Raw genomic sequence first — 22224 nt, 5'->3', positions numbered from 1 at the left:
TTTATAAAGATATGGTAGAAAATACCCCTATTCACCATTTTTACCAAGAGTTAGATATGAAGGTTGATACCACTCTCATGTCTGTTCAATAAATATGAAGCTAACATCTGCAGCTGGTTAGCTTAGCATAAGAATTGGAAACACAAAAGCAGTGTGTTAGCGTATGTGTTGGGGTTTTACTGAAGGGTTTATGTGCCAGACTATTTCTTGGGAAGGCACAGTACTTTGATATGACAACAAGACTCCAGGAAGTTACTGGTCCCAGCCAAGAAATAGTCCAGCACCTTATCTATATCCATGATGTTTCACTTTTGGGATTGCTCTGTTGCTGCTGCAAATTCTGCCAGATGTCCCTCTTTTCGGCCGGATGTCCGCCACTTTCCTCTTTCTTTGTGTTGGCATTTTAAACTCTGGTGGATTTATGAGGACTATTGTTAACTGCTCCTCAGATCTCTGCAGGGTAATCCAGGCTATATGTCCAATCTGAGTTTTCTATTGGACGAATAAAAACAACTTTTTGAAAGTACACACGTTCCATCAAAACAAGTTCTTTTCCGGGGCTATTTTGTTGAGGAACCGGGGCTCCGTCCGGCGCCTAGCGCTGCTCAAGACTACTGTGATTGGTTTAAAGAAATGCCAATAAAAGCAGAGCACGTTTTTCTAGCCACACTCTCCCCCAAAGCGCTGCGGAGAAAGGTCTAGCAGTGCATGACTATCCAGCACCTAAACCACTGTAAAACCACAAAGGGTCGTTTATACACTTTTTATATTTTAAACAAACCAGACATAATGTGTTAATTAGGGAGCTTTAGAGGTACTATTAGACAGAGCCAAGCTAGTTGTTTTTCATTTGTTCGCAGTCCTCCAGTCTATCCGGTAGCGCTGTGCAATTAATTGAATTTCGGATTCGGTTTCGATTTCGGCTCCCAACGATTACCAAAATAGTACAATCGAGTAAAAACGATTATTTTGCCATGTACTGTTTTGTAATTTCCTTGTGTGTTCTGAATAGCGCGCGCGCACACACGTCATGCGCACATCCGCCCCTCCCGAATTCAAACGCTTTCAGCCTACACTGTCAGGGAGGCAGGTTGCGTGCATGTTAACCGGTGGAATTTAAAAACTTAAGCAAAAAAGGGCAAAACCAACTCCATTGTCTGGGAACAGTTTGGCTTCGAGGAATCCAACGACAAGAAGAAACATGCTACGTTCAAGATTTGCTACATGGTAGTGGCTGCAAGTAAAGGGAACACCACGAATTTGTTTAACCACTTGAAAATTAAACACAGAGTGACTTATGACAATTTAATAAAGAAACAGAAACGGCAATCCGCTCCCTCAACATCCTCCATAACCCAGACATCCATAAAAAACACACTGTACAGCGCAACTCCTTATCCGTATGAATTCGGAAAGGCACAAACTAATAACCGAGTCTGTTGCCTATTATTTAGCAAAAGACATGCGCCCCACTAGCACAGTTGACAACTCTGGGTTCAAGAAAATGGTCAATACAATCCTACTATTAGCAACCCTACTAACATGGTGACTTAAATAATTTTGTTGTCTTTAGTTAACTTATTTGCTGTTAATGCTGGGGCCTGATGATGGGCCAGCCTTTTATATTCGTGGATTGAGTTGCTGGAATTTGTTTATATTTTGCCAAAATGTTCCCTACTTGTTTTAAAGAGATTGTGGAAGTTAATACAGGGAATAAATACTTTATACTTTGATTTGAAATTTATATTTATATTTATTTTAATAGTTCAAAAAGTACAATAAATGTCTTAATGTTTTAAGAATTGTTGGAAGGTGTCTTTTTCATAAATGCAACACGTTTCCAAAGTCATGTGAAATAATCGTGTTACATAATCGTGATTTCAATATTGACCAAAATAATCGTGATTATGATTTTTCCCAAAATCGAGCAGCTCTACTATCCGGCTGCTTGGTTTAGCTTGTTATTTACACTACAGACCTAACAATGGTTTTAATCTTCTTAGATAATCAAGAAAGTGAATAAGCGTATTTCCCAAAATGTCAAACTATTGTTTTTAAATCTTGAGCCCTGCTGGCAATTGTGCTGGAGTACCCCATCTCATTTTGCCTCCTCCACCTTGGGCTCCATCCTTTATACATCCTCCGCTTTCCCTTTCTTCACGTTCTTTGTTTACTGCTTACCTTCAGGTCACTCTGGTGTCATAACTATGGGTGGCCACTCTGTTGCAGGGCCGGCCAATATCCCCGACAACCAAAGTCACCTCCACAGTATCAGTACGTGTTGTCCCTAGACAAGCTGCGCGTGTTTCAGCATTTCGGTGAACTTGGGTACTTGTGAACATGTGCGTTGAAGGTGAAAAGCCTCTGCAGCAAATCACAGCCCTTAAACCTGTCCACTTTTTGTGTGTGTGAAGTTTTGTCTTCATTCCTGAACTTCTTTCAACTTTCACATTGAGTTGAGCTTAGTGAGTGTGGTCCGTGAGCTGTCATCTTGTCTGTCATCATCAGTCGTCTTGAATGACTGTAGATGTCATCCAAAGCTGTCACTATCAATCTGTTAATGGACTTCCTGTTTGCCGTTGTTACATTTTTAACAGTTATGTTCATGCTTCAGATCTCCTTTCAAATATAATAAGTAAATTGATTTGTTTCTTTGAATTTGTTACAGCTACAAACAAAGTGGCATTTCTCGGACATTATAGGTCAAGACCGTCGTGCTGGGTTTACAAGGGAGCAAATGATAAAGGTGCTATAATTAATATATTTAATTACATTTAATAGCTACAGACCTCCGCCAATGCACGCTCTATCTCACAATCCCGGGAACAAATTTTTCCAATTATTCCGGCACATGAATATGTCAAAACGTCCTATCTTGCAATGTTAAAAAAAAGTGGAAAATAATGTATGTATCCGCCCCGGGACTCAGATTCTTGTTCATATGACCCATGCTACATCCTTCCACTAAGTTTCATGAAAATCGGACCAGTAGTTTTTCTCTAACCCTGCTGGCAGACGAAGAAACCAAGAAACCAAAAAAAACTGACAAACCTAACCAAAAACATGACGTAATGAATACTGATGTTGCTTTGTGTCGCCATATCAACTTAAAAGGTGATGAGTTTACATAAGATAAGGTATTATGTAATTGTTGTATGCTTACAGCTTGTTTCCCCTGCGCCCAAATGGCCCAAAAAAATAGGTACTACAGGTTCAAGCTTTAGTAGTTAGTTATCCCTGTTTCTTTGGTTTGGTGAATGCACTTGCTGGAGGGCTGAGCAGTTTGACTCCCTTGAGGTCATGCGGTTGAAAGTTTAAATGGCTCCAATTGGAGGAAAACTGGTGTCTCGGTTATGAAAGTCTTTGCTAGCCATGCTTGGATGCTGTCTAATTAGGCTTTTGACAGTTCATGTTAGACGGACAGTGGCTCAGTCAGCTAATCTCTGGAACAGGGTGGATGGACAGCTGTAGGATCTAATATGATGTGACATACGCAGACTTCCAGCTATCCGCTCCGTCTGTCATCCTGCTTATAACAAGTGCTGTTTTCACCTGGGACCTTCAGCGTAGAGGCTGATCTGCCTGATTCCATCAGTGCCTTTCAAAGATGTCTCTTCCTGGTTTATTACACAGCCAGAACTTTCTCCACCTCACTGCTGTCGAGTGATGAATTATGAATAGATGCGAATCCAGCAGCACCGCTGGCCAGGCCTGAGGATTACTTTCAATTTGCACTCCGCGCCCCTCGCTGGCTTGCTGGCTCGCTCCGCTAGTCAGACGTCTTCCTCAAGAGACCTCGAGGGCAATATTGGATTGCCGCCTGAAACTCTAACCTCAAAAATCATGTAAAAAGTTTGAGAACTGTTTCTCTATGGATGCACTTTATAGTTATACAATGAACATTTGAGTCCTGCGTGAGTGGCATTGTTTCTTACGCGTAGGTAACATTTCTCACCCTTCCTCTGGAAGGAAGAGGAAGGTGTCGTGAGGCCCCTCTCCGATACTCGTTGACTCCAGATAACCGGTTTAAATTGGCTATGTTGATGAGTGGGAAGCAGGCCGTGAAAGGGAAGTAGAAAGGACAGGGATCTTTTTAATGAAGCCAATGAGAAGGACATGGAGAGCCTGCAGGTTTCAAGAAGGATTAGAGCAAGCTCCAGCATATTTAGGCTTATGATGCTTCCACAAGTCTTTCAACCTTGAGGGGCTGAAAAAGGACAAGGAAAAGTGTTGGAGTCAGAATATAGAATCATAGTTTTGACTTTTACACTGTACTTGAAATGTAATACTCTGTTTATCGCCTCCTCCGTTATACCTTGATATTTAGCTTCTCTCCATCCAGAGAAGTTGGTAAACAAAAGGATTTGTCTAAAGGTCAGTGTTCCCAAGACACTAACCTTTTCATATACAACTCACACACGTTCCTCTGCAGATTAAGGACAGTGTGTGCATGTGTGTGTGTTTAAATAAGTATGCCTGTCTGTCTGTTTCTCTTCTCTGTGCATTTATCTATTTTCATGTGTAAATTGGAAGGCATAAATCTGTGTGTGTGGGATGATGGGAAGTGCGAAAGGACTATAAGCGTGTGATGTGTGATGCCGGCCTAATATGGCCCCGTCTCTGTCTCTCTGGATATGGCAGCAAGTGTGAGAGTGACGGAGAGTCGAGCCAATTGGCATGGAAAGAGCCTGGGCTGAAGGGATGGCTAGTGACACAGTTGACAGGCCAGCCAGGCGGGAAATAGATGCCAACCGAGATACTGATCACACTCACCTCCACCTTTTGATGACTTTGTCTTTCTGGTTCGTGTCTCTATGCCATAAATCTAAGTCAAAACCTCAAACTGTTTCTCTGTTAGCGATAAACAGCTGTAGTTGCTGTGTATTTACGGGAGAAATGATGTCACATTCAGGACTCCTTTTTGTTAATGGGACTTACAGTTGGCTGCTGAAATAGTTGCAGGTCATTTGAATTTGGAAAAATGATTCTTCTTTGACCTGAGGTTGTATTTATGCTTGGCTGGAAAATCGCTAGGTGTGAGTGTGGAGTTTGCTTTTTGATTTATTACTTCTGACTTAATTTTAAATGAGATAACTGGGTGCAAAATTACCCAGTAGCTGTTTAGTTTGCAATACACATTGATGTCAGATGATGAATTGTCATTATTTCGGTCTACTGTGTATAAACTAATTGGGAAAGAGTTAAATTGTCCCCAGTTTTCAATTTCACCAGCATAATTGAAAGAAAAGAGTAAATACAGTTGTAATAGGTTGAACAGGTGCCATGCATACCTAAGTAGTCAAGATAGAGGATTTGACAACCAGCCATTTACTCTAACTTATGAGAGTGACAGAGTAATGGATGTTTCCAGGTCATTACAATTCAAGGACACAGATCTCACAGTTTAATGGCCCCTGATGCCTTCAAACTGAATTGGGTTATAATTCGATCAATTTACTAAGTTACTGCCAGACACAATCATGCCAGTGACCTAATGACCAATTCTATTTTTCTTCTTCTTAAAAACACCCCCACAAGATTTGGTCGAGAACAAATGGACATTTTAATCTGTTCACTGAGCACAAACAATCCATCCGCCCTACCAATTCCCTCAATTATGTCCTCTCTGTCCTGGTGGTCTGTCACTTCTCATCCCTGTTGACGTTGTGTAAGTAGCCTGCGAGGCTGCCTAGGGAGGGGGACTGACAAACTCTGATCACGGGCGCTTAAAGAGAGGATGGACATTTAATATGCTAGCTGCCAGTAGTGAGCTGGCTGAAAAGCCATACTGGTGGATGACTGGTGGTTCCCAGGGCCCTATGTTTCCAAGGTCATATGTTCCCAGGGTCCTATATTTCCAAGGTCCTATGTTTCCAGGTTCCTATGTTCAGAGGTTCCTATGTTTCCAGGTTCCTATTGTTCCTATGTTTCCAGGGTCCTATGTTCCCAGGGTCCTATGTTACCAGGTTCCTATTGTTCCTAGGTTCCTATGTTTCCAGGGTCCTATGTTTCCAGGGTCCTATGTTTCCAGGGTCCTATGTTCCCAGGGTCCTATGTTTCCAGGGTCCTATGTTCCCAGGGTCCTAAGTTCCCAGGGTCCTATGTTACCAGGTTCCTATTGTTCCTAGGTTCCTATGTTTCCAGGGTCCTATCTTTCCAGGGTCCTATGTTTCCAGGGTCCTATGTTCCCAGGGTCTTATGTTTCCAAGGTCCTATGTTCCCAAGGCATGTGTCTCTTTATATAAACTTGTCATGTCAGTGATTGGTTAGGGCTATCTTCGCAGTTGCAAAAGATGAAAGAGAAATGGATGTTTTAAATGCATTTTGAATGGTACAAATCTGCCTGCAGAGTATAACATCAGTACGTTATAAGTTGTGGTTGATTTCAACTGAACAATTAACCTTGGAAAAACCTTGCTGAGAACATAAAACTCTTGAAATGTTTCCTTAATGTGTCATATAGGGATATTGTAGATATGCTGCCAGCGTCCTGTCCAAAAGCAAAGGTTTAGTGCCAAAATTACATCACTGCCATTTAAAAGAAGTGACCCAGAAACTTTTTAAAGGATTGAAAGTATAAAATGAAAACGTAAAGGCTGTGACTGAGACCTGGGTACAACGGCTGTTTCAGTGACATTAAGCAGGAGAAAGGGTGGCTGTCTGTGGGGAACATAGCTCCGCAAGGTCGCAGTCCTTTTTAGCGGTCGTTGTTGTGACGTTTAGCCGATCAAAGGTGCCTATCAGCCGGGTACAGAGCTCGTTGAGAGCATAGGCTTTCAATGGCAATGCAAGACTAGCATCTAGCTGACATTGACATTGTGGGACGTTCACAACCTGGCAACCCCCGTAAACTTCGCCGCTAGGGAGGAGGGGCCGTGGGACACAACTCTCTTCAGTGCTTTGAATTTACACTGCAATAGCCAGTGTGAAACACTAGCTATCAGTATTACATATTGGACCTTTTAAGGGATATTTGTTCTTTTATCAAAAGAGGAATCAATATTTTCTCTTATTAAGTCAACAGTCATTTCTCTCATAAGAGAAATAACTGTTACTGACTTAACGGAAAGCATTTAATGCTAAAATATCAAACATTTAATATGTATTATTAATGACTATTAGATTTTTTTTAATCATCATTAGTCTATTCACTGTGAGCTTGCAAGTCTCATGAGGCCTTGAAATGATAGATTTATTTATTTCATTAGGTCAATGCACATTAAACAACATTTCTGGAAATGCGCCAGTGTTAGCCATTCGGCTAATTTTCAATCTTTCATCTGTCTTTAACAATGTATACTTTATTAATCCCGCAAGAGGAATTTACATTACATTATTATTATTTTACGGTGGGAAGAAACCAGAGCACCCAGAGGAAACCCATGCAAAGTAACTTTCAACGGGGGAGAACATACAAACTCCACACAGAAAGGCCCGGAACAACCTGGATTTGAACCAAGAACCTTCTTGCTGTAGAAGTGCTATCCACAAGCACAAGAAATAAAAAAGCCCAGGATAAATAAATCCATCACTGATGTATTTGGCCTAAATTGACGAAGCACACACTGTAATGAATTACTGTAACAGAACATTGCTAATGAAAGTGTGTTAGCTTGTGTGTCCAAACACTGCTCAGGGTTCAGAGTGTGTAAATGTGACCGGGGCGACTATGTGTCACCCTGCATTACAGTGAAGGCCTGTGGCCCCTCAAACGAAATGTTCTTATGAGCTGCCAATCCCTTTGTGTTAACTCAAACTGACCGAGCTTGGAGGGTTCAGATTAGGTGGGAGTGTTTGTATGGAAACCTCAATATTAGTTTCAACCTTCAGCTATGATATTGCTGTACAAACTGTACAAATTGATAAAAAAGAAGCCAGGTCGGACCCTGTCATGATAGTGAGTTAGTAAGGCTCTGCAGCCCAACCTGGACGTCCTTTCACATTACGCATATTGGAAGATTTTTTTAATAAAAAAAATGGGTTTTATAATATGTCAATATTTAGAAGATTTTATTCCAAATATTTGGACAAACATAAGAATATTGGGAAAAATCATCATCATCATTATTATCATTATTATTATTATTATTATAGCAGTAACTTATTTAAGTTCCACCAACAGTATATTTGCATAAGGAGACATGATAATTTTAACATTTCAACACTTTTGTGTTGAAGTGTTAGAATTTCTGTTTTATTGTTCCCACCATCTCCTCTGCCATTTACTGTGTGGATGTTACTTAGTTTATTGATCTCTTATACGTCCTAGATGGGGAGCACATCTTTAAGATGCATTGCATATTGTGGTTACAGTTATTGGCAAAACTTGTATCCTTTGTAATAAATTTGCCTCTGTATGATTGATGAGTGGAAATACTGGATAGTGGGTCAAGCGCCTTCTCTTCTATGAACCCGAAATTTACTGGTGTGATTTAATTAAGACCTATTCTAGCGGAATGTCCTTTTTTATTGATCCAAGGATATCTTGCAATTGGAACTGGTATCAATCGGATTCAGTCTTACTCAAGCTGATACTAAATAAAACATTTTTTCTGAGATACACAACCTTTGCAAAGAAGCAGATTGAAATATGCATATATTCAGTAACAAACCGAAAACAAATTAACAAAAACAGAATACATTTAAGTGAAGGCTACTTTACACTTAATTTGAAAAGTTGTATTTGAAAGAAAGAAAGAGATGTACACTACAGATTCTTCTGGCATGTTGCATAATAATTTGATTGTAAACACAGTAACTCAAGAACAATTCATCCCCAGAATCCGACAAACAGATAATCTGATTTGATTTTAAAGCACTTTGCTGCATTCAAGTGATGTTAATAAGGAAAAAACCAAACCTGTTATGAGTCTTTTAAGTATTTAAAAGAATGGACAGTAATATCTACATTGCCCTTGTAACACGCATTCACATTGTGATTAGTGATCCCAATAGCATAGATGTTATTTTTAGAACATAATGCAGATTATTGAGATATTTGGCAGCTAACGTGCCTTTAACGTGCCTTTGTAGTTGCTTGAATACATTGGACTGAGAGAGGCAGGATGTGTCACATATACAATTATATATTTTTTTCTTGGTTAAAACTAAAATGTAGCACAAAAGTTAACGCATATGAAGTGGAGAATCCAAAACCTTATCATATGACTTAGGTGTTTAATCTGCCACGAGTCTTGTAGGTCCATGATGTTTATCAGTGCTCTTGTCAGTGATATGAGAGTATCAAGTGTTTGTCGCTCTATGTCTTTGGATATGGGGCTGTTGTCGCTCCAGGTAAGGTCAAAGTCTCCATGTCAGTGGGACATGGCCATGCAGGGTAGCATCTTCAATTATTTAGCTGCTATTCGTAGATGCCTTCACGTCCATAAACCCTGAAACCGTTCTCATTAAACATTCATGGCACATGGCAAGACACATTCTTAATCACCCCTTTGTGTCCTTTGGTTTCAATGTTCATGCTTTGAATAGTACAGAAGTGCAATTTACCAATCTCACTATAATCCATTATTATAATTAAAATCCCATTTGGCCCTTTTTTAAATAGTGTTTCTTATGAATCTGTATGCATTACAATGGTGTCATCATGAAACTGTCCAACATATTTGATCAGTTAACTGCATGCTGCAGTTTGATTATGGAGGCCCGGAGGACAAAACCACATTCAATAAGTGAACTGTTTTCAAAAGACGCCCCTCATCCATCTTCTTCTGACTTCGCCTGTCACCTCAGTGTCAACGGCTGTAGGTCAAATACTTCATACACGTTACACTACACATACTGTATATATAGCCATGTAAATGCACCCATGCATGCATATGCTCATAGTCCCCACCAGCAACCCCGGCTTTGTATTCTCCACCCAGCGACTGGGTGTCCTTGCCTGTGGTGGGTGGCATGGCCCTGACAGTACTAACAATCCATCACCAGACTGCAAGGTGGAAGTTACAGGGTTATAAAAGAGAACAAGCAACTCAGTCTTTTCTCCCTCTGCCTTTTTCTGTCATCAGGTGAGCGTGAGTGTGTGTAATAGACCATGTACTACCAGGGTATTCAGGGTCTCCCTACACAGATTGATGGACACTGATGATGGTTTTCCTCAGTGTACATGAGTAATGTGTTTTTCTCTCGTGGCAACACACACACATACAAATACCCATACACACACACACAAAGTACTCACTTCTCGTACTCAAGTAGAAGTACAAAATACTCTGGTAGAAGTACTGATCTAACTTCTTTACTCTAGTAAAAGTAACAAAGTACAGGCTTGAAAATGTACTTAAAGTATAAAGTTAAAAGTAACCTAGCGAATGACGACCATTTTTTATGCAAAGCTACTTGGACCACATGAATGTTAGTAGAGTACACACTGAGAAACTTCAGTGGACATGAAAAAAAGGCTCTTTATTCTTTATATGCCATTGGCTACATTTTAAATGGATGTCTGCCAATAGGCCTAAAACATCACATAGTGTATATGATAATTGTGACAGATACTGGGACTCAAGGTTAATAAGATTTGGACTGAGTAGCAAGATATGAATTCAGTTGTGATTCTGTGAGAATTCACAGATACTACATACTAAATACTAAACCAACATTTGAGTTCCCCAGCACATTGGCCAGGAGTCATTCTTGATGCCTACTGTCTCAAACATCTTTCTCAGATAAGATCAATGATGATTGGGAATGTCTTGCTGCTTGTCTGTTGAATCGCTGTGATCTCTGTTTTCCTTATTTTCAATCATGTTGCCGTCCATGCTATGTGCTAACGTTGGCGCCATAAAGCTGCAATGATTTGCTGCGAATGAATGCAGAAGGCGGCAAAATATGTTGAGCCGTCTTAGTGGTGCGTCAAATGCAATGGACAATTCCCATCCAATTAGATTGAATATGGTGAACAACAAACAGTTGAAGAACACAAACAACAAAATCACTAGCTAACTTACTTTAATTGTGCAGCAACTGTAGACCAACACAACAGGCTTAAATGAACAACATACGTTATACGACTTACAGTTCTCAAGGACGCACACACAGAATCTCGAGTCTCGTACAAGTATTTGTACTTTGTTACTTCCCATTTCTACACACACAGATACACACACACACACACACAGTTTTTTTCTCTTATGTAAAGCGCAGAGAGTGGGCATGGTTGTAATCAGTGTGAGCAGCCATTTGAGGAGCTTTTGTGGATGTTACGCCTCGGCCTGTGTGCCTTTCTGGAGAGCGCTTGGCTACGCCTACACACTCTCAAACACGCTTCCTGCTCATTTGTCAGCTGTGTCCTACACCTGCATCATGCATATCAGTCTGGCAGTTTCACCCTCTGTTTTGCTGCTGTTGATTCTTCAAGACCCTTTGGCCCTTTCTTGCTACAAATAACACACAAAAACACACATATTCACATGTAGATGTGTATTTATAGATAGATAGATAGATATATATAGATATATATATCTATATCTATATCTATAGATATAGATATAGCTATAGCCAAGGCTTTTCTGTGTGTCCAAAGCCAAATAAATGCCATAGACCCTAACCCTCCATTGTTATCCACAAACTATTAAAAACACATCAATCAGCCACAATGTTGAACTGGCTGACATGTTGCTCCATTGCAATTAACGAGGGGCACAGTAGTTTATTTTGAGTCCATCCCAAATTCACCGTCCAGCTGCCGGAAACACTCACTCAAGCACCAAATGTGTAATAGTCCTTGGCTAAAAATAGTCCCCATTTCCTCCTGTTTGATTAATGTTTGCTAAAAAATACAGAAATTGAAGTATATTTGCATTATGTGATAGCTTCAGTAGAAAAAAATTGCCTTTGGGCTGAGAGACACAGACACAGGGGAATTCATAAAGTATTGCAATGTAGGTTTTGGTCATCTCATTGTTGGTTTCTTTCAAAATGTAGAATATGACTTTCTTATCCTTTAACAACAATCAAAATGTGAGCTAAGACACACATAGCACTGATTTTGCACACCATGCCCAGTCTAATGCATTTAAATGTCTTGTCTCCAGTCACACGCACACATTTTATATGGGCTTGTTTGAGGTGTACGTTTTGGCCGAGCATCAGCAGTGCCCTCTGTCTGATCACATTCTAATGTCCTCATGTTAAAACATGGTGGGGCCTCACAGTCTTTTATTTTAAATAGCTGACAAGGACAGCGTTTGCATAAGGCCCATTAACGTAATTGGCTGTCTTTCAAGCCCCTTATGGCTTCTGTTTTTACAAAAAGAGGCTGAAGAGGAGGCAAGGCTGGATTAAAGGGAGTTTCAGAAATAAATGATGTAGTAGCGTTTTGTGCAGGGCGAGGTGGTGAGGGGAAGATGGGGGTAGAGAGGTGGCAGAACATTTCACTTCACTCCGTGGCCCTACAGCTTCACAGACCACTTTACTGTCTAAATCTGGCTGTGTTGCTATCTAACCTGCACTTTTCTAGCTGAAATTCACTGGGTATACGCTGTGTTTTGTATGGTAATTGGGCTGTGGTCGGAGAGCACAGGAATACCAGGTCATCCACTCTGCCATCTGCACTTTACAGACTCAGGCTGCAAAGAACAGACACCTGAAAACCTGAGGAGAAGTGGATGACTACAATTCTTAGATGATTGGTTACCACTTAAGTAACTAAACGATTAGACTTCAACTGTAACAAAGAAGCAATTGCTCAATCAGTTCTAATTTTTAACTTTGTAGCACAATGTCAGAAACGAACAAAGCCATTTAATTAACAGTATTTGACTGGAAACACTACAAAATGGCATGGTTTGTGCACGTCCCAGGACAGTAGGGCTCTGCAGTGGGCGATAAATTCCAATAGTTTGATCAAGCAGTTGTTGAGTCAATTCACCTAAAACAAATGTCACCAAAAGTATAAGGATAGGAACCAGGAATGTCTGTAAAAATGTCGTGGCAATCCCTCCAAACGTTGAACCAAAGTGGTGGACCCAATAAGATCACAATATCCATCAATATTGATCTGTGCTTTAAAGGTGACCTTTCAATTCATATTTATTCTGAACTTAGTGTTTAATAGTGAAGATTAAACATGAACTAAATACAAACATGGCTTAGGTTAAAGATAGGCTCAAGAATGCCCTTTGGTTTAACTAAAGTTTCATCTGGACGAGACGGGACATTCAGGGACATGTAAGATATTGAAACTTACAACTTGCCATTCACCTGTTTGAATGAGCAGCAGTTATTTACTGTACGACATCATGATAAAGTAGGCATCAACAACAGCACCTCTCTTTAATGAAATTTTAATAACATCATATTCCCAGTTGTTTTGATCAGCTCCTGACTAAAGACTGCAATCACTGCGCGCATATGCCATTACCCAGACGTGTACTAAATATTGTAATCTGACTGTTTTATGAGGCAGTGGTTTATTCCAGTGCGCTGGAGTGATTTAAAAAGAAAAGATATTAAGCTGTTTTTCAATCAAATTACATTATTCATGTTCAGGTTTCATGTTAGATGGAAATCATAGCTGGCTTCCGCACCAGAACATCTTTCACTGAAGCCATAAGACAGTACTGTGGCTTTTTCATTAAGCCACAGATATTCCCTTTTAAGTATTTCGGTGCTTCAGGCCTCATGGATTTGTTCCTTGTTGCAAACATGTCACCAAAGTTTTGTATCACATGTTAATTGTGAGCTGCAGTTTCAAGCATCTCAAGAGCAGACAACAGCATGAAACCATCTTTGATTTGTGGTCACATTGTGTCTTTCACTGTCATGGCAGCCCAGTTTGAGTCTCTTTCTTCAGTACCTAGTGGAGGACGTCCCACGTGTTGGTAATATTTAAGACTTTTTGACATGTCGCACTAGGAAAAGCACAGGTTTAAATTATATTTAGCTTAATGTAGCTTTTTCAGTATCAGCTTCCTGGTATTGTGCATTCTGGCTCACTGTCACACTGTCATGGCTTACTGGGACATAAAGCAGTGCCAACCGCACCATGAACAACTCATTTTATCTCACTCACAATGGGATGGCAGGGGCATGCATCGCCCCTCAAATCTGTTGTGGCCGACAGGGGCAAACGCCTTGCAATTTAAGAAAAAACATGCAAATTAAAAAAAAGAGAGATATTCGGTTTCTCTTGTTTGGGGTGGGTGTTTTGGCTCAAGTCACAAGTGATACTCAATCAGGAGACACGTCTGTAAACTTGTGGTAATGAAACATTTAAAACTGCATCAGTGTTTAACGTTGACGTCTAGCCATGCCTCCACAAGTGTTATATCGTGATTATACAACAACAGTTACCAACAAAATAAGTGTTCAGTCTGTATTCATGTTGTGGATCAATTTTCAATTTGGAGCAAAAAAAAACAACAGACAGGATTTCTGTATCGAATAACAGGTTCCAAGTACAAATCTTTTGTTATAGACAGTATGTGTTGGTCAGTTTGTCTGCTCGACAATTCTATTTTGCATCAGTACAACGTAAGTGAGATGAAAAAACAGAGATGTACTGTATCTTTTTAGATAAAACAGATGTTGGCAAAGTTTCTTTTTGGGAACATCGTTTAAAATGTGGAAAAATTAGAAGTTGAAGGTTACAAATTGCACTATATCGCAGAATATTGCAATATGTTTAAAATCGCAATAATATCATATCGCGGCGTAAGTGTCGTGATGATATTGTATCAGGAGGTGTCTGTGTCTTGTGTTCCCACAACCTACAAATTAATGAAGTTGTTTTCTTAATTTTCTTGTGTTTTGTCTATTTGCATGTTTTCTTAAAATTAACTGCGACCTCCTCTGTCAGCTCTGGTCACTGAAAAGAACTAAGCAGAGGGCCAACTACAAAAAGCTGGTCAGTCTGACATCATGCTGCCTGAACTCATTACTATTCATGAGCTCCCCCAGTTGTGCTGGGTAAAGGATGCTGATAGTCAGGCTCTCATTGGATAGCTGTTGGCCAATCAGAGTCAAGCAGCTAAGCTCGTTCAATTTGAATGAGAACTAGCACAAATCGAGCTGAGTCTTCTTGCAGGCTTTCTATACCACGCTAGAATGGTAACCAAGGCATTTTTTACAGTCTATAGTAAAACTTTAGACATTATCACAAAGAAATGAAATACGTGTGACAGGGCACCTTTAAGTTGCAGTGCGTTTGCCCCTGTTGGCCACCATACAAATTGCCTACTGCTTGTCCTACAATGACGAGTCAAAATGTCTGCTTTAAAAAAGCTCTATCAGCCTTCTAGCTCCACATCATATTATTCTATGCCTTCTAATCAAGAAATATGTTAAACATTTATTCACTTGAAGGCCACAATAAACTATCTGATGCGGGCAGTGTCTCTTTAAGCCCTTTGGCCTTACAAAGTCATTATGTATAAAATTTTACAGTCAACAGCTTAGATGCCCAAATTAATAAATGACACTCAACAGAAAAAATCATTCTTGTGTATAAATATTGAGGCATGTCCAGAATAGAAGATTACTTCAGGCAGTTGTTCTGGTAGAAAGTACTAGATGTGTAAATGTTGCTTGGCAACAAAATGATAAGCTAAAGAAAACTGACCCCTTGCCTAATGTGTACACAGTATATACTGACAATGATTTTATACATTATTCATGTTTGACAATGACAGACAATAGTCGTCTGTCTTTTGTCAGTTTTTTGGCAGTGTGTGTGACGGGAAGCAGGACTTAAATGCAGACACCAAGACGCAGCAGCCAAGAAAACATGTACCACAGCAACTAGACAATATTAACTACCTGTGATATGCATAAAACTACCTACCTCGATTTTTTTCTGAAGAGCTTATGATCAAATGAGTAGCAGCTGTGCAGGCAGGTGGCTGATGAGACATTCAGGTAAGGTCAGCGCACGGAGGCGGGAAACTCGCTGAGGGCGTCTAGTGGACAGGTGCGTTTAGCCAACTATAGAAAATAAGACACTAGGAAGCAGCATTGAAGATGGAGGGGGGTGGGCGGGGTGCAGCCATCGTCATGACAACATATCTATCACAGCTACAGTACTGTCCTTTCAATGCTGAACCTAGCATTGCCGTTTATATCAGAGCAGCATTTTGATTCTGCCTGTAAGACACAGCGGGTCCATTGCAGCCTGCTGAACATCCTGTTACTTCTGGGACAAGCTTTTACCTAACTGAACTTTAATGTGCAGTAAAGTTCAAATGCAACACGAGCAAAGATGGTGTTCAGTCACACTTTTCTCAGAAGAAACCACTCGTTTACCGTTAGCAGCAGCTCTGCTCTCCTAAGGTTAACAGGGAACAGCATTGTTCTATTCCTGCTGCGTAATCAAAGACTACAACAGTTATTAATGATTTACCTTACTACCAGGTAACAGTAACCCACTGGATGGATGCCCACGGGTAGGGGGGGGATCATTTTGCATACAGTAGAGAGACCTGCTGTTGACTGTTGGTGCATTAGCTGGCAGGGGGCTGTTGGTGAGGGACTTGCACCAGATACGGGTTTGAAAAACTGCCCCATGTGACTGACATCTTTAAATCTAGGGTGGGGGATTGGGTGTTGGATGGAAGAGGAGGAAGTTTGTGGTTACTGTTTCAGTAACTGGCCACTTGCTGTTAACAGACAAACAACGTTTTAAACTTTGTATATTAAGAAATATCTTAACAACCTTCATATGTCATCTTAAGGTGTACATGCATGCATTTGTACATATGATATTGTTCATAAACATCACAGAGGTTAATGCTGTACGTAGAATATTTACAGTCTCGCACACATAGACAAAGAAATAATGGATGTATCACCAGTGGGTAAATAGGGAACTTGAAAATTGGCAACCTTTCCCTTAAGTTACCGGCAACCAAAATGTTCCGATTAGCTTTAATTAAGGGAAAACAGAGTGAGAGGGTCAAAGTTTTAAAACAATAAAAAAATTTTAACAGTGCTTTGGATATGTAAGACCTTGTAAGGATTGACAGGTGGGCGTGTACCCATGCCTTAATGCATGCCCTGCTTCATCATCAATTTTAAATAAATGGGACTAAAATTTTCAAAATGAAGAAGGCTTGAAACTAGCAAATTGAGTCCATAAACTCTAAGGATGAAAATGTTTTACTGAGGTAATAAATCAAGTGAGAAGTAGGGTTATTTAATCCAGACTTCTAATTCTTACATTGTGGATGATGTATCCAGCAGGTTTTAACAAGGAAGAAGAATGTGTGGAATTAAAAAGACGACATTTCTGGTTCTGCTGCTTCGACTTTGTTGAAGAAGTGCAATGATAAAGTTACCAATGTCTGAGCTGTCATGTTTTTCGTTTATTGAGCATGAACCAAAACACAAGGAATGCCTTTGGGTGCAGGAAGGGCTTTTTCTTTTTCCACAGTGAGTGAAACAAAATGTGTGTGCTTACTGTGAAAGTCTACGTGTATGTGTCAGGCTGCTATGTCTGACACACGTATGCATGTGTGGGGGTGTTGGCAGCGTGCATTGCTGTCTACCACAGTGTATTTTTATTTTTTGACAATAATTATGGGTTTGTAACAATATGACCATTTAATATTTTGTGTCCTTAACTTAATTTGGTTCATTTTAAGCCTATCAGCTGTTGGACAGTTTGTTTCATTCATTGGCTCTTTATCTTTACTGTAACAGTCACATCAATGTGTTTGTTATTTGTTCCTGTTGTATATGATGGGCAGTAGCCAGAAAACGGGTTGTATGTGTCCAGTGTTTTTATGTTTTAGGACAATTGTAGCACTTATTTTAGTTTGGGGATCGCTTGATGTATGATCCAGTTATTGTCCCAGTGCACAGTGGCCTTTCAATATGTTTTAACACTGCCAGCCTCACCACTCAATAATGGTGATTTCACATTGGGTTTATAAAGGGATTACCACTCTGCTGCCAACATACACTAGCAGACGGAGGGCTGGAATTGTGTGTGTGTGTGTGTGTGTGTGTGTGTGTGTGTGTGTGTGTGTGTGTGTGTGTGTGTGTGTGTGTGTGTGTGTGTGTGTGTGTGTGTGCGCCCATGTCCGTCATTTGAAACCCATAGGCAGGTCAGGCTCCTAGCAGATGATGTGATGGCCTGAACTATTGTGATGCACTGAGTCGTATCTTTTGCTATGGCGATTGACTTTGTCGTGCATTGACTCAAAGACGCAGCGGCTGGATATGAACCATTCTGGTGATTGGGTTGTTCATATTTTATTCATCCTGTTTACATGCTGGTATTTCCTCCTACAGAGAGTTTATTTGTTAATATCCTGCTTCCTCACACTGTATAAAAAGCCCATTTATATGCATTTTTCCGTGCTACTAGCTGTTAAAGTCTTTTGAGAGACTGCAATTGTTTTCCTTTTTCATGCATTTTAAGAAGTCTCACATGAGATCTTATGAATACAGTAGATTTTCAATTTTCCTGTTTTCATTTATGAAGCATGCTTTTAGCTAGAGAGCAAAACAGCCCCCCAATATCAAATTGACTCATATCTATTTTTGTGTCTATGCACTGGCATATGATTTTAATACCGAACTGCTTGCAAGGCACATTTTCCCATTGTAAATCATACTGTTACAAGTGAATACATAGTCCTTTGAGGATTGTCTTTGAGCTCTAGCTTTAATTTCACTGCTGTGCCGGGTCATTTAGAGTTTACAATAGTAATTCCACTCATTTAGAGTGTTTGATAGCTCCTTAATTGAGTTTAATTAATTTGTCTCACTGTCTGTCTCTTTCTCTCATTTTTTGTGGCCTCCTTTCTGCCCTCCCCCTTTCCTTTTCTTCTCCCCATTCTTTGTCTTTTCTCAGGTGTCTGACCCAGTGATTCAGGAGCAGGACAAAGCACTTAAAAGGAGAGCCATGGAGGTGAGCCTAGGTCAGAATGTTGGCTGGCTCCTGCCTTTCCTGTTCTTGCTACTGATGGTCACAGTGTTACCCACACAGGGTCAAGGATGTCCACAGCGTTGTGAGTGCATTTCAAAACTCAAGACTGTTTCCTGTTATGGTAGACGCCTGTCTGCACTGCCAGATGGCATCCCACTTGACACCAAGACCCTGGACCTAAGTGGGAATAAACTTCGCTGGGTAGAGCATGGGGACCTTCTTCCATATTCACGTCTTGAAAAGCTGGACCTGAGTGAGAACATGATCAGTGTCCTGGAACCAAATGCTTTTTCTAGTCTCCAGAACCTGCAGTCGCTTTCACTGAGGGGGAACCAATTGAAACTGGTCCCCATGGGGGCTTTCTCACGTCTCTCCAATCTAACTTCATTGGACCTCAGTGGGAATAAGATTGTAATTCTTTTGGACTTTACTTTCCAAGACCTAAAAAGTCTAAAAAACCTAGAAGTTGGAGACAATGATTTAGTTTATATTTCCAACAAGGCCTTTCTGGGTCTGGTTGGGCTGAGGGAGCTGACCATTGAGAGGTGCAACTTGACTTCTGTGTCCAGCCAGTCTTTGTCTTACCTGCACAACCTGGTGGCTCTACGTCTCCGCTACCTCAGTATCTCCACCTTAGAAGACCAGAACTTCCGTAAACTGGGAAACCTGAGGGGCCTCGAGATTGATCACTGGCCCTTTTTGGAGCACATTTCCCCTCACAGCTTGCAGGGTCTTAACTTGTCTTGGCTGTCGATTACTCACACTAACATCACCTCTGTGCCCACCTCTGCCCTACGCAGTCTAGCTCACCTCACCAGCCTCAACCTCTCCTATAACCCTATCTCTGTATTGGAGTCCTGGGCGCTGCGGGACCTTGTAAGGCTGAAGGAGCTGCATCTGGTCAATACAAATTTGGTGGCAGTGCAGCCATATGCGCTGGGTGGCCTAAGGCAAATCAGCCTCCTTAACCTCTCCACTAACGGCCTGGTGTCCCTGGAAGAGGGAGCGTTTCAATCTGTCAACACTCTGGAGACTCTGCGTTTGGACGGGAACCCTCTGGCCTGCGATTGCCGCTTGCTGTGGATCCTTCAGCGCAGGAAGACCCTCAATTTCGAAAATGCCTCCCCAGTGTGTATGACGCCCGTCGAGGTGCATGGACGGGCTCTGAACGCTTTCTCTGACTCAGCTCTCTTTGATCACTTTACTTGCCAGAAGCCCAAAATCCGCAACAGGAAGCTGCAGCAGGTAACTGCCCGGGAGGGGCAGGTTGTGTCATTCATTTGCAAAGCAGAAGGTGAGCCGACGCCGGTGATATTCTGGATCTCTCCTCAGCGCCGCCGCATCACAACAAAGAGTAGTGGCCGCCTAACTGTGTTACCAGAGGGTACATTAGAAATACGGTACGCCCAGGTAACAGACAGTGGTACCTACATCTGCATAGCCAGCAATGCTGGTGGAAATGACACCTATTTTGCCACACTTACAGTCAGTGGGCTGCCACTAGATGCAGCCCTAATGGCAAACCGCACGTACTATGCTGGGGACCTTAATGACACAAATCTAAACGACACCAGAGTCTTCCTAAAGTTTACTCTGGACCTCAAGACCATCCTTATATCCACAGCTATGGGCTGTATCATGTTCCTGGGAGTGGTTCTCTTCTGTTTCATTCTGCTCTTTGTGTGGAGTCGAGGGAGAGGACAGCACAAGAACAATTTCTCTGTGGAATATTCCTTCAGAAAGGTGGATGGACCCGCTGCCAGTGGAGGACAGGGTGGGGCCCGCAAGTTCAACATGAAAATGATTTAATAATTTGAATCTTTTTCTCTCATTGGTATTCTTTCCTCGATACTGTTTACAAGCAGTCAAACACTAAAGGCACTGGAGTGGATCTTTTTGTGCTAGCAATACATTAAATCCCGTTATTTAGAGGAGGACATTTTTTAGAGGAGACAAGATTTTGTTATCAACACTACTATATATATGAGAAAATGGGAAATCTGCATGGATTTGATATATTTATATTACTTTGTTGTGTGTTCACATTATTGTGCAGAGGGAACCTGGATTATAAAGGTCTAAAGATCTCTCCAAGTCTTGAGTAGACTGTTAAAAGATCAAGCAACAAAATCACTGAGAGTCCAACCAGTCTTTAACCTCGACAAATCTCTTGCCAACTCCATCCTTCTTCCCTGCCGTGAACTCTGTCCTCTTCATCTTTGAAGGACTTCACCTCTCTGCTCCATCTGAGGTGATTCAATCTCCAAACTCATGAATACATTATACTAGCGTGGTGCTCAATGAATGCCAAGGAGTTGCCAATATGTATTTGAATAGCTCCAGCTATATACTGCATATTTAGACGTATTTACAGTCAGGACTTAGAGCACTATTGTGACAAACATATAGAGGCGTTGCTGTTTTTTTTGCTGATGGTGGGTTTTTACAGAATACAATACACACCAAGAGACTGCAACACTGCCATTTTGACCGTAAAGCACCATGCAATATCAGTGCAATGCTGTGGTAGAGAGAAGTGACTTCTCATTGGATACCACTACAAGTTGATCAAAGCCGTTTAAAACAAAAACAGGACTCTACATGATAAGCTACACTTAAAGGACCAAATGCACATTTGTTTGGTGACAAATCATTACATGTGAATGCACACTTGCTGATTAGGTTTTCCATTGTTTATTCCTTACATATACACATTACACGACTCTCTTGATCAGAAAAGAACTGTGTGTAAAAAGATGAACGCATGTACAATGTTGGCTTCCTACTTTGAATTACGTGTATTATTTGTAAATTGAACAGTGGGATGTGCATTCATCTCAAGTTGAATAGATTATATTGTAGGATATATACTGTATAAGATGCATTATATATTTTGTAAACATTGATATTGAAATCCCTGTGGTTGTTTATAGTACTGTTGAGTGATCAATCTGATCTTTCTGTTCTACTGTAATTCTGTTGATAAAGTCTCTTTTTTAAATCATTGCTATCTAGTCCACCCTATCACGCATCACATCCTTGAGTTCATACAACAGATCATGAAGGGCGTTCACTTGCCTGTTTTTGGCTGTCTAAGTGAGAGTTGAGAGGCTTAAGCTGACCAGTGAGGGAAGGAGTTAAGTTGGTTCTCGCTGTATTTGAGACACACAGGGAAAAATGCAATTGTGATAAAGAAACTTGCAGACTGGAACAAAGGTCATAATAAAACTTAGCCAGAGAGAAGACATCACAACTACAATACAAAGGGCTCGATGTGTGTGTGTGTGTGTATGTGTGTGTGTGTGTGTGTGTGTGTGTGTGTGTGTGTGTGT

The 22224-nt window shown here is 40.8% G+C and overlaps 1 protein-coding gene across 1 annotated transcript in view; it reads left to right on the top strand.

The window, feature by feature from the left end:
• Nucleotides 1-22161, top strand: part of lingo3a (leucine rich repeat and Ig domain containing 3a) — a 36763-nt gene extending 14602 nt beyond the window's left edge. The window contains exon 2 of the mRNA XM_034882272.1: nucleotides 18818-22161. Within this exon, the coding sequence (XP_034738163.1) occupies nucleotides 18869-20701 (1833 nt within the window). The 5' untranslated portion in view covers nucleotides 18818-18868 and the 3' untranslated portion in view covers nucleotides 20702-22161. The remainder of the gene's footprint in view (nucleotides 1-18817) is intronic.
• The last annotated feature ends 63 nt before the right edge of the window (nucleotides 22162-22224 follow it).

Source organism: Etheostoma cragini, chromosome 9 (assembly GCF_013103735.1).
Source record: "Etheostoma cragini isolate CJK2018 chromosome 9, CSU_Ecrag_1.0, whole genome shotgun sequence".
NCBI lineage: Eukaryota > Metazoa > Chordata > Actinopteri > Perciformes > Percidae > Etheostoma > Etheostoma cragini.
Note: the sequence above shows the minus strand (reverse complement) of the source record. Positions and strands in the feature narration are given on the sequence as shown.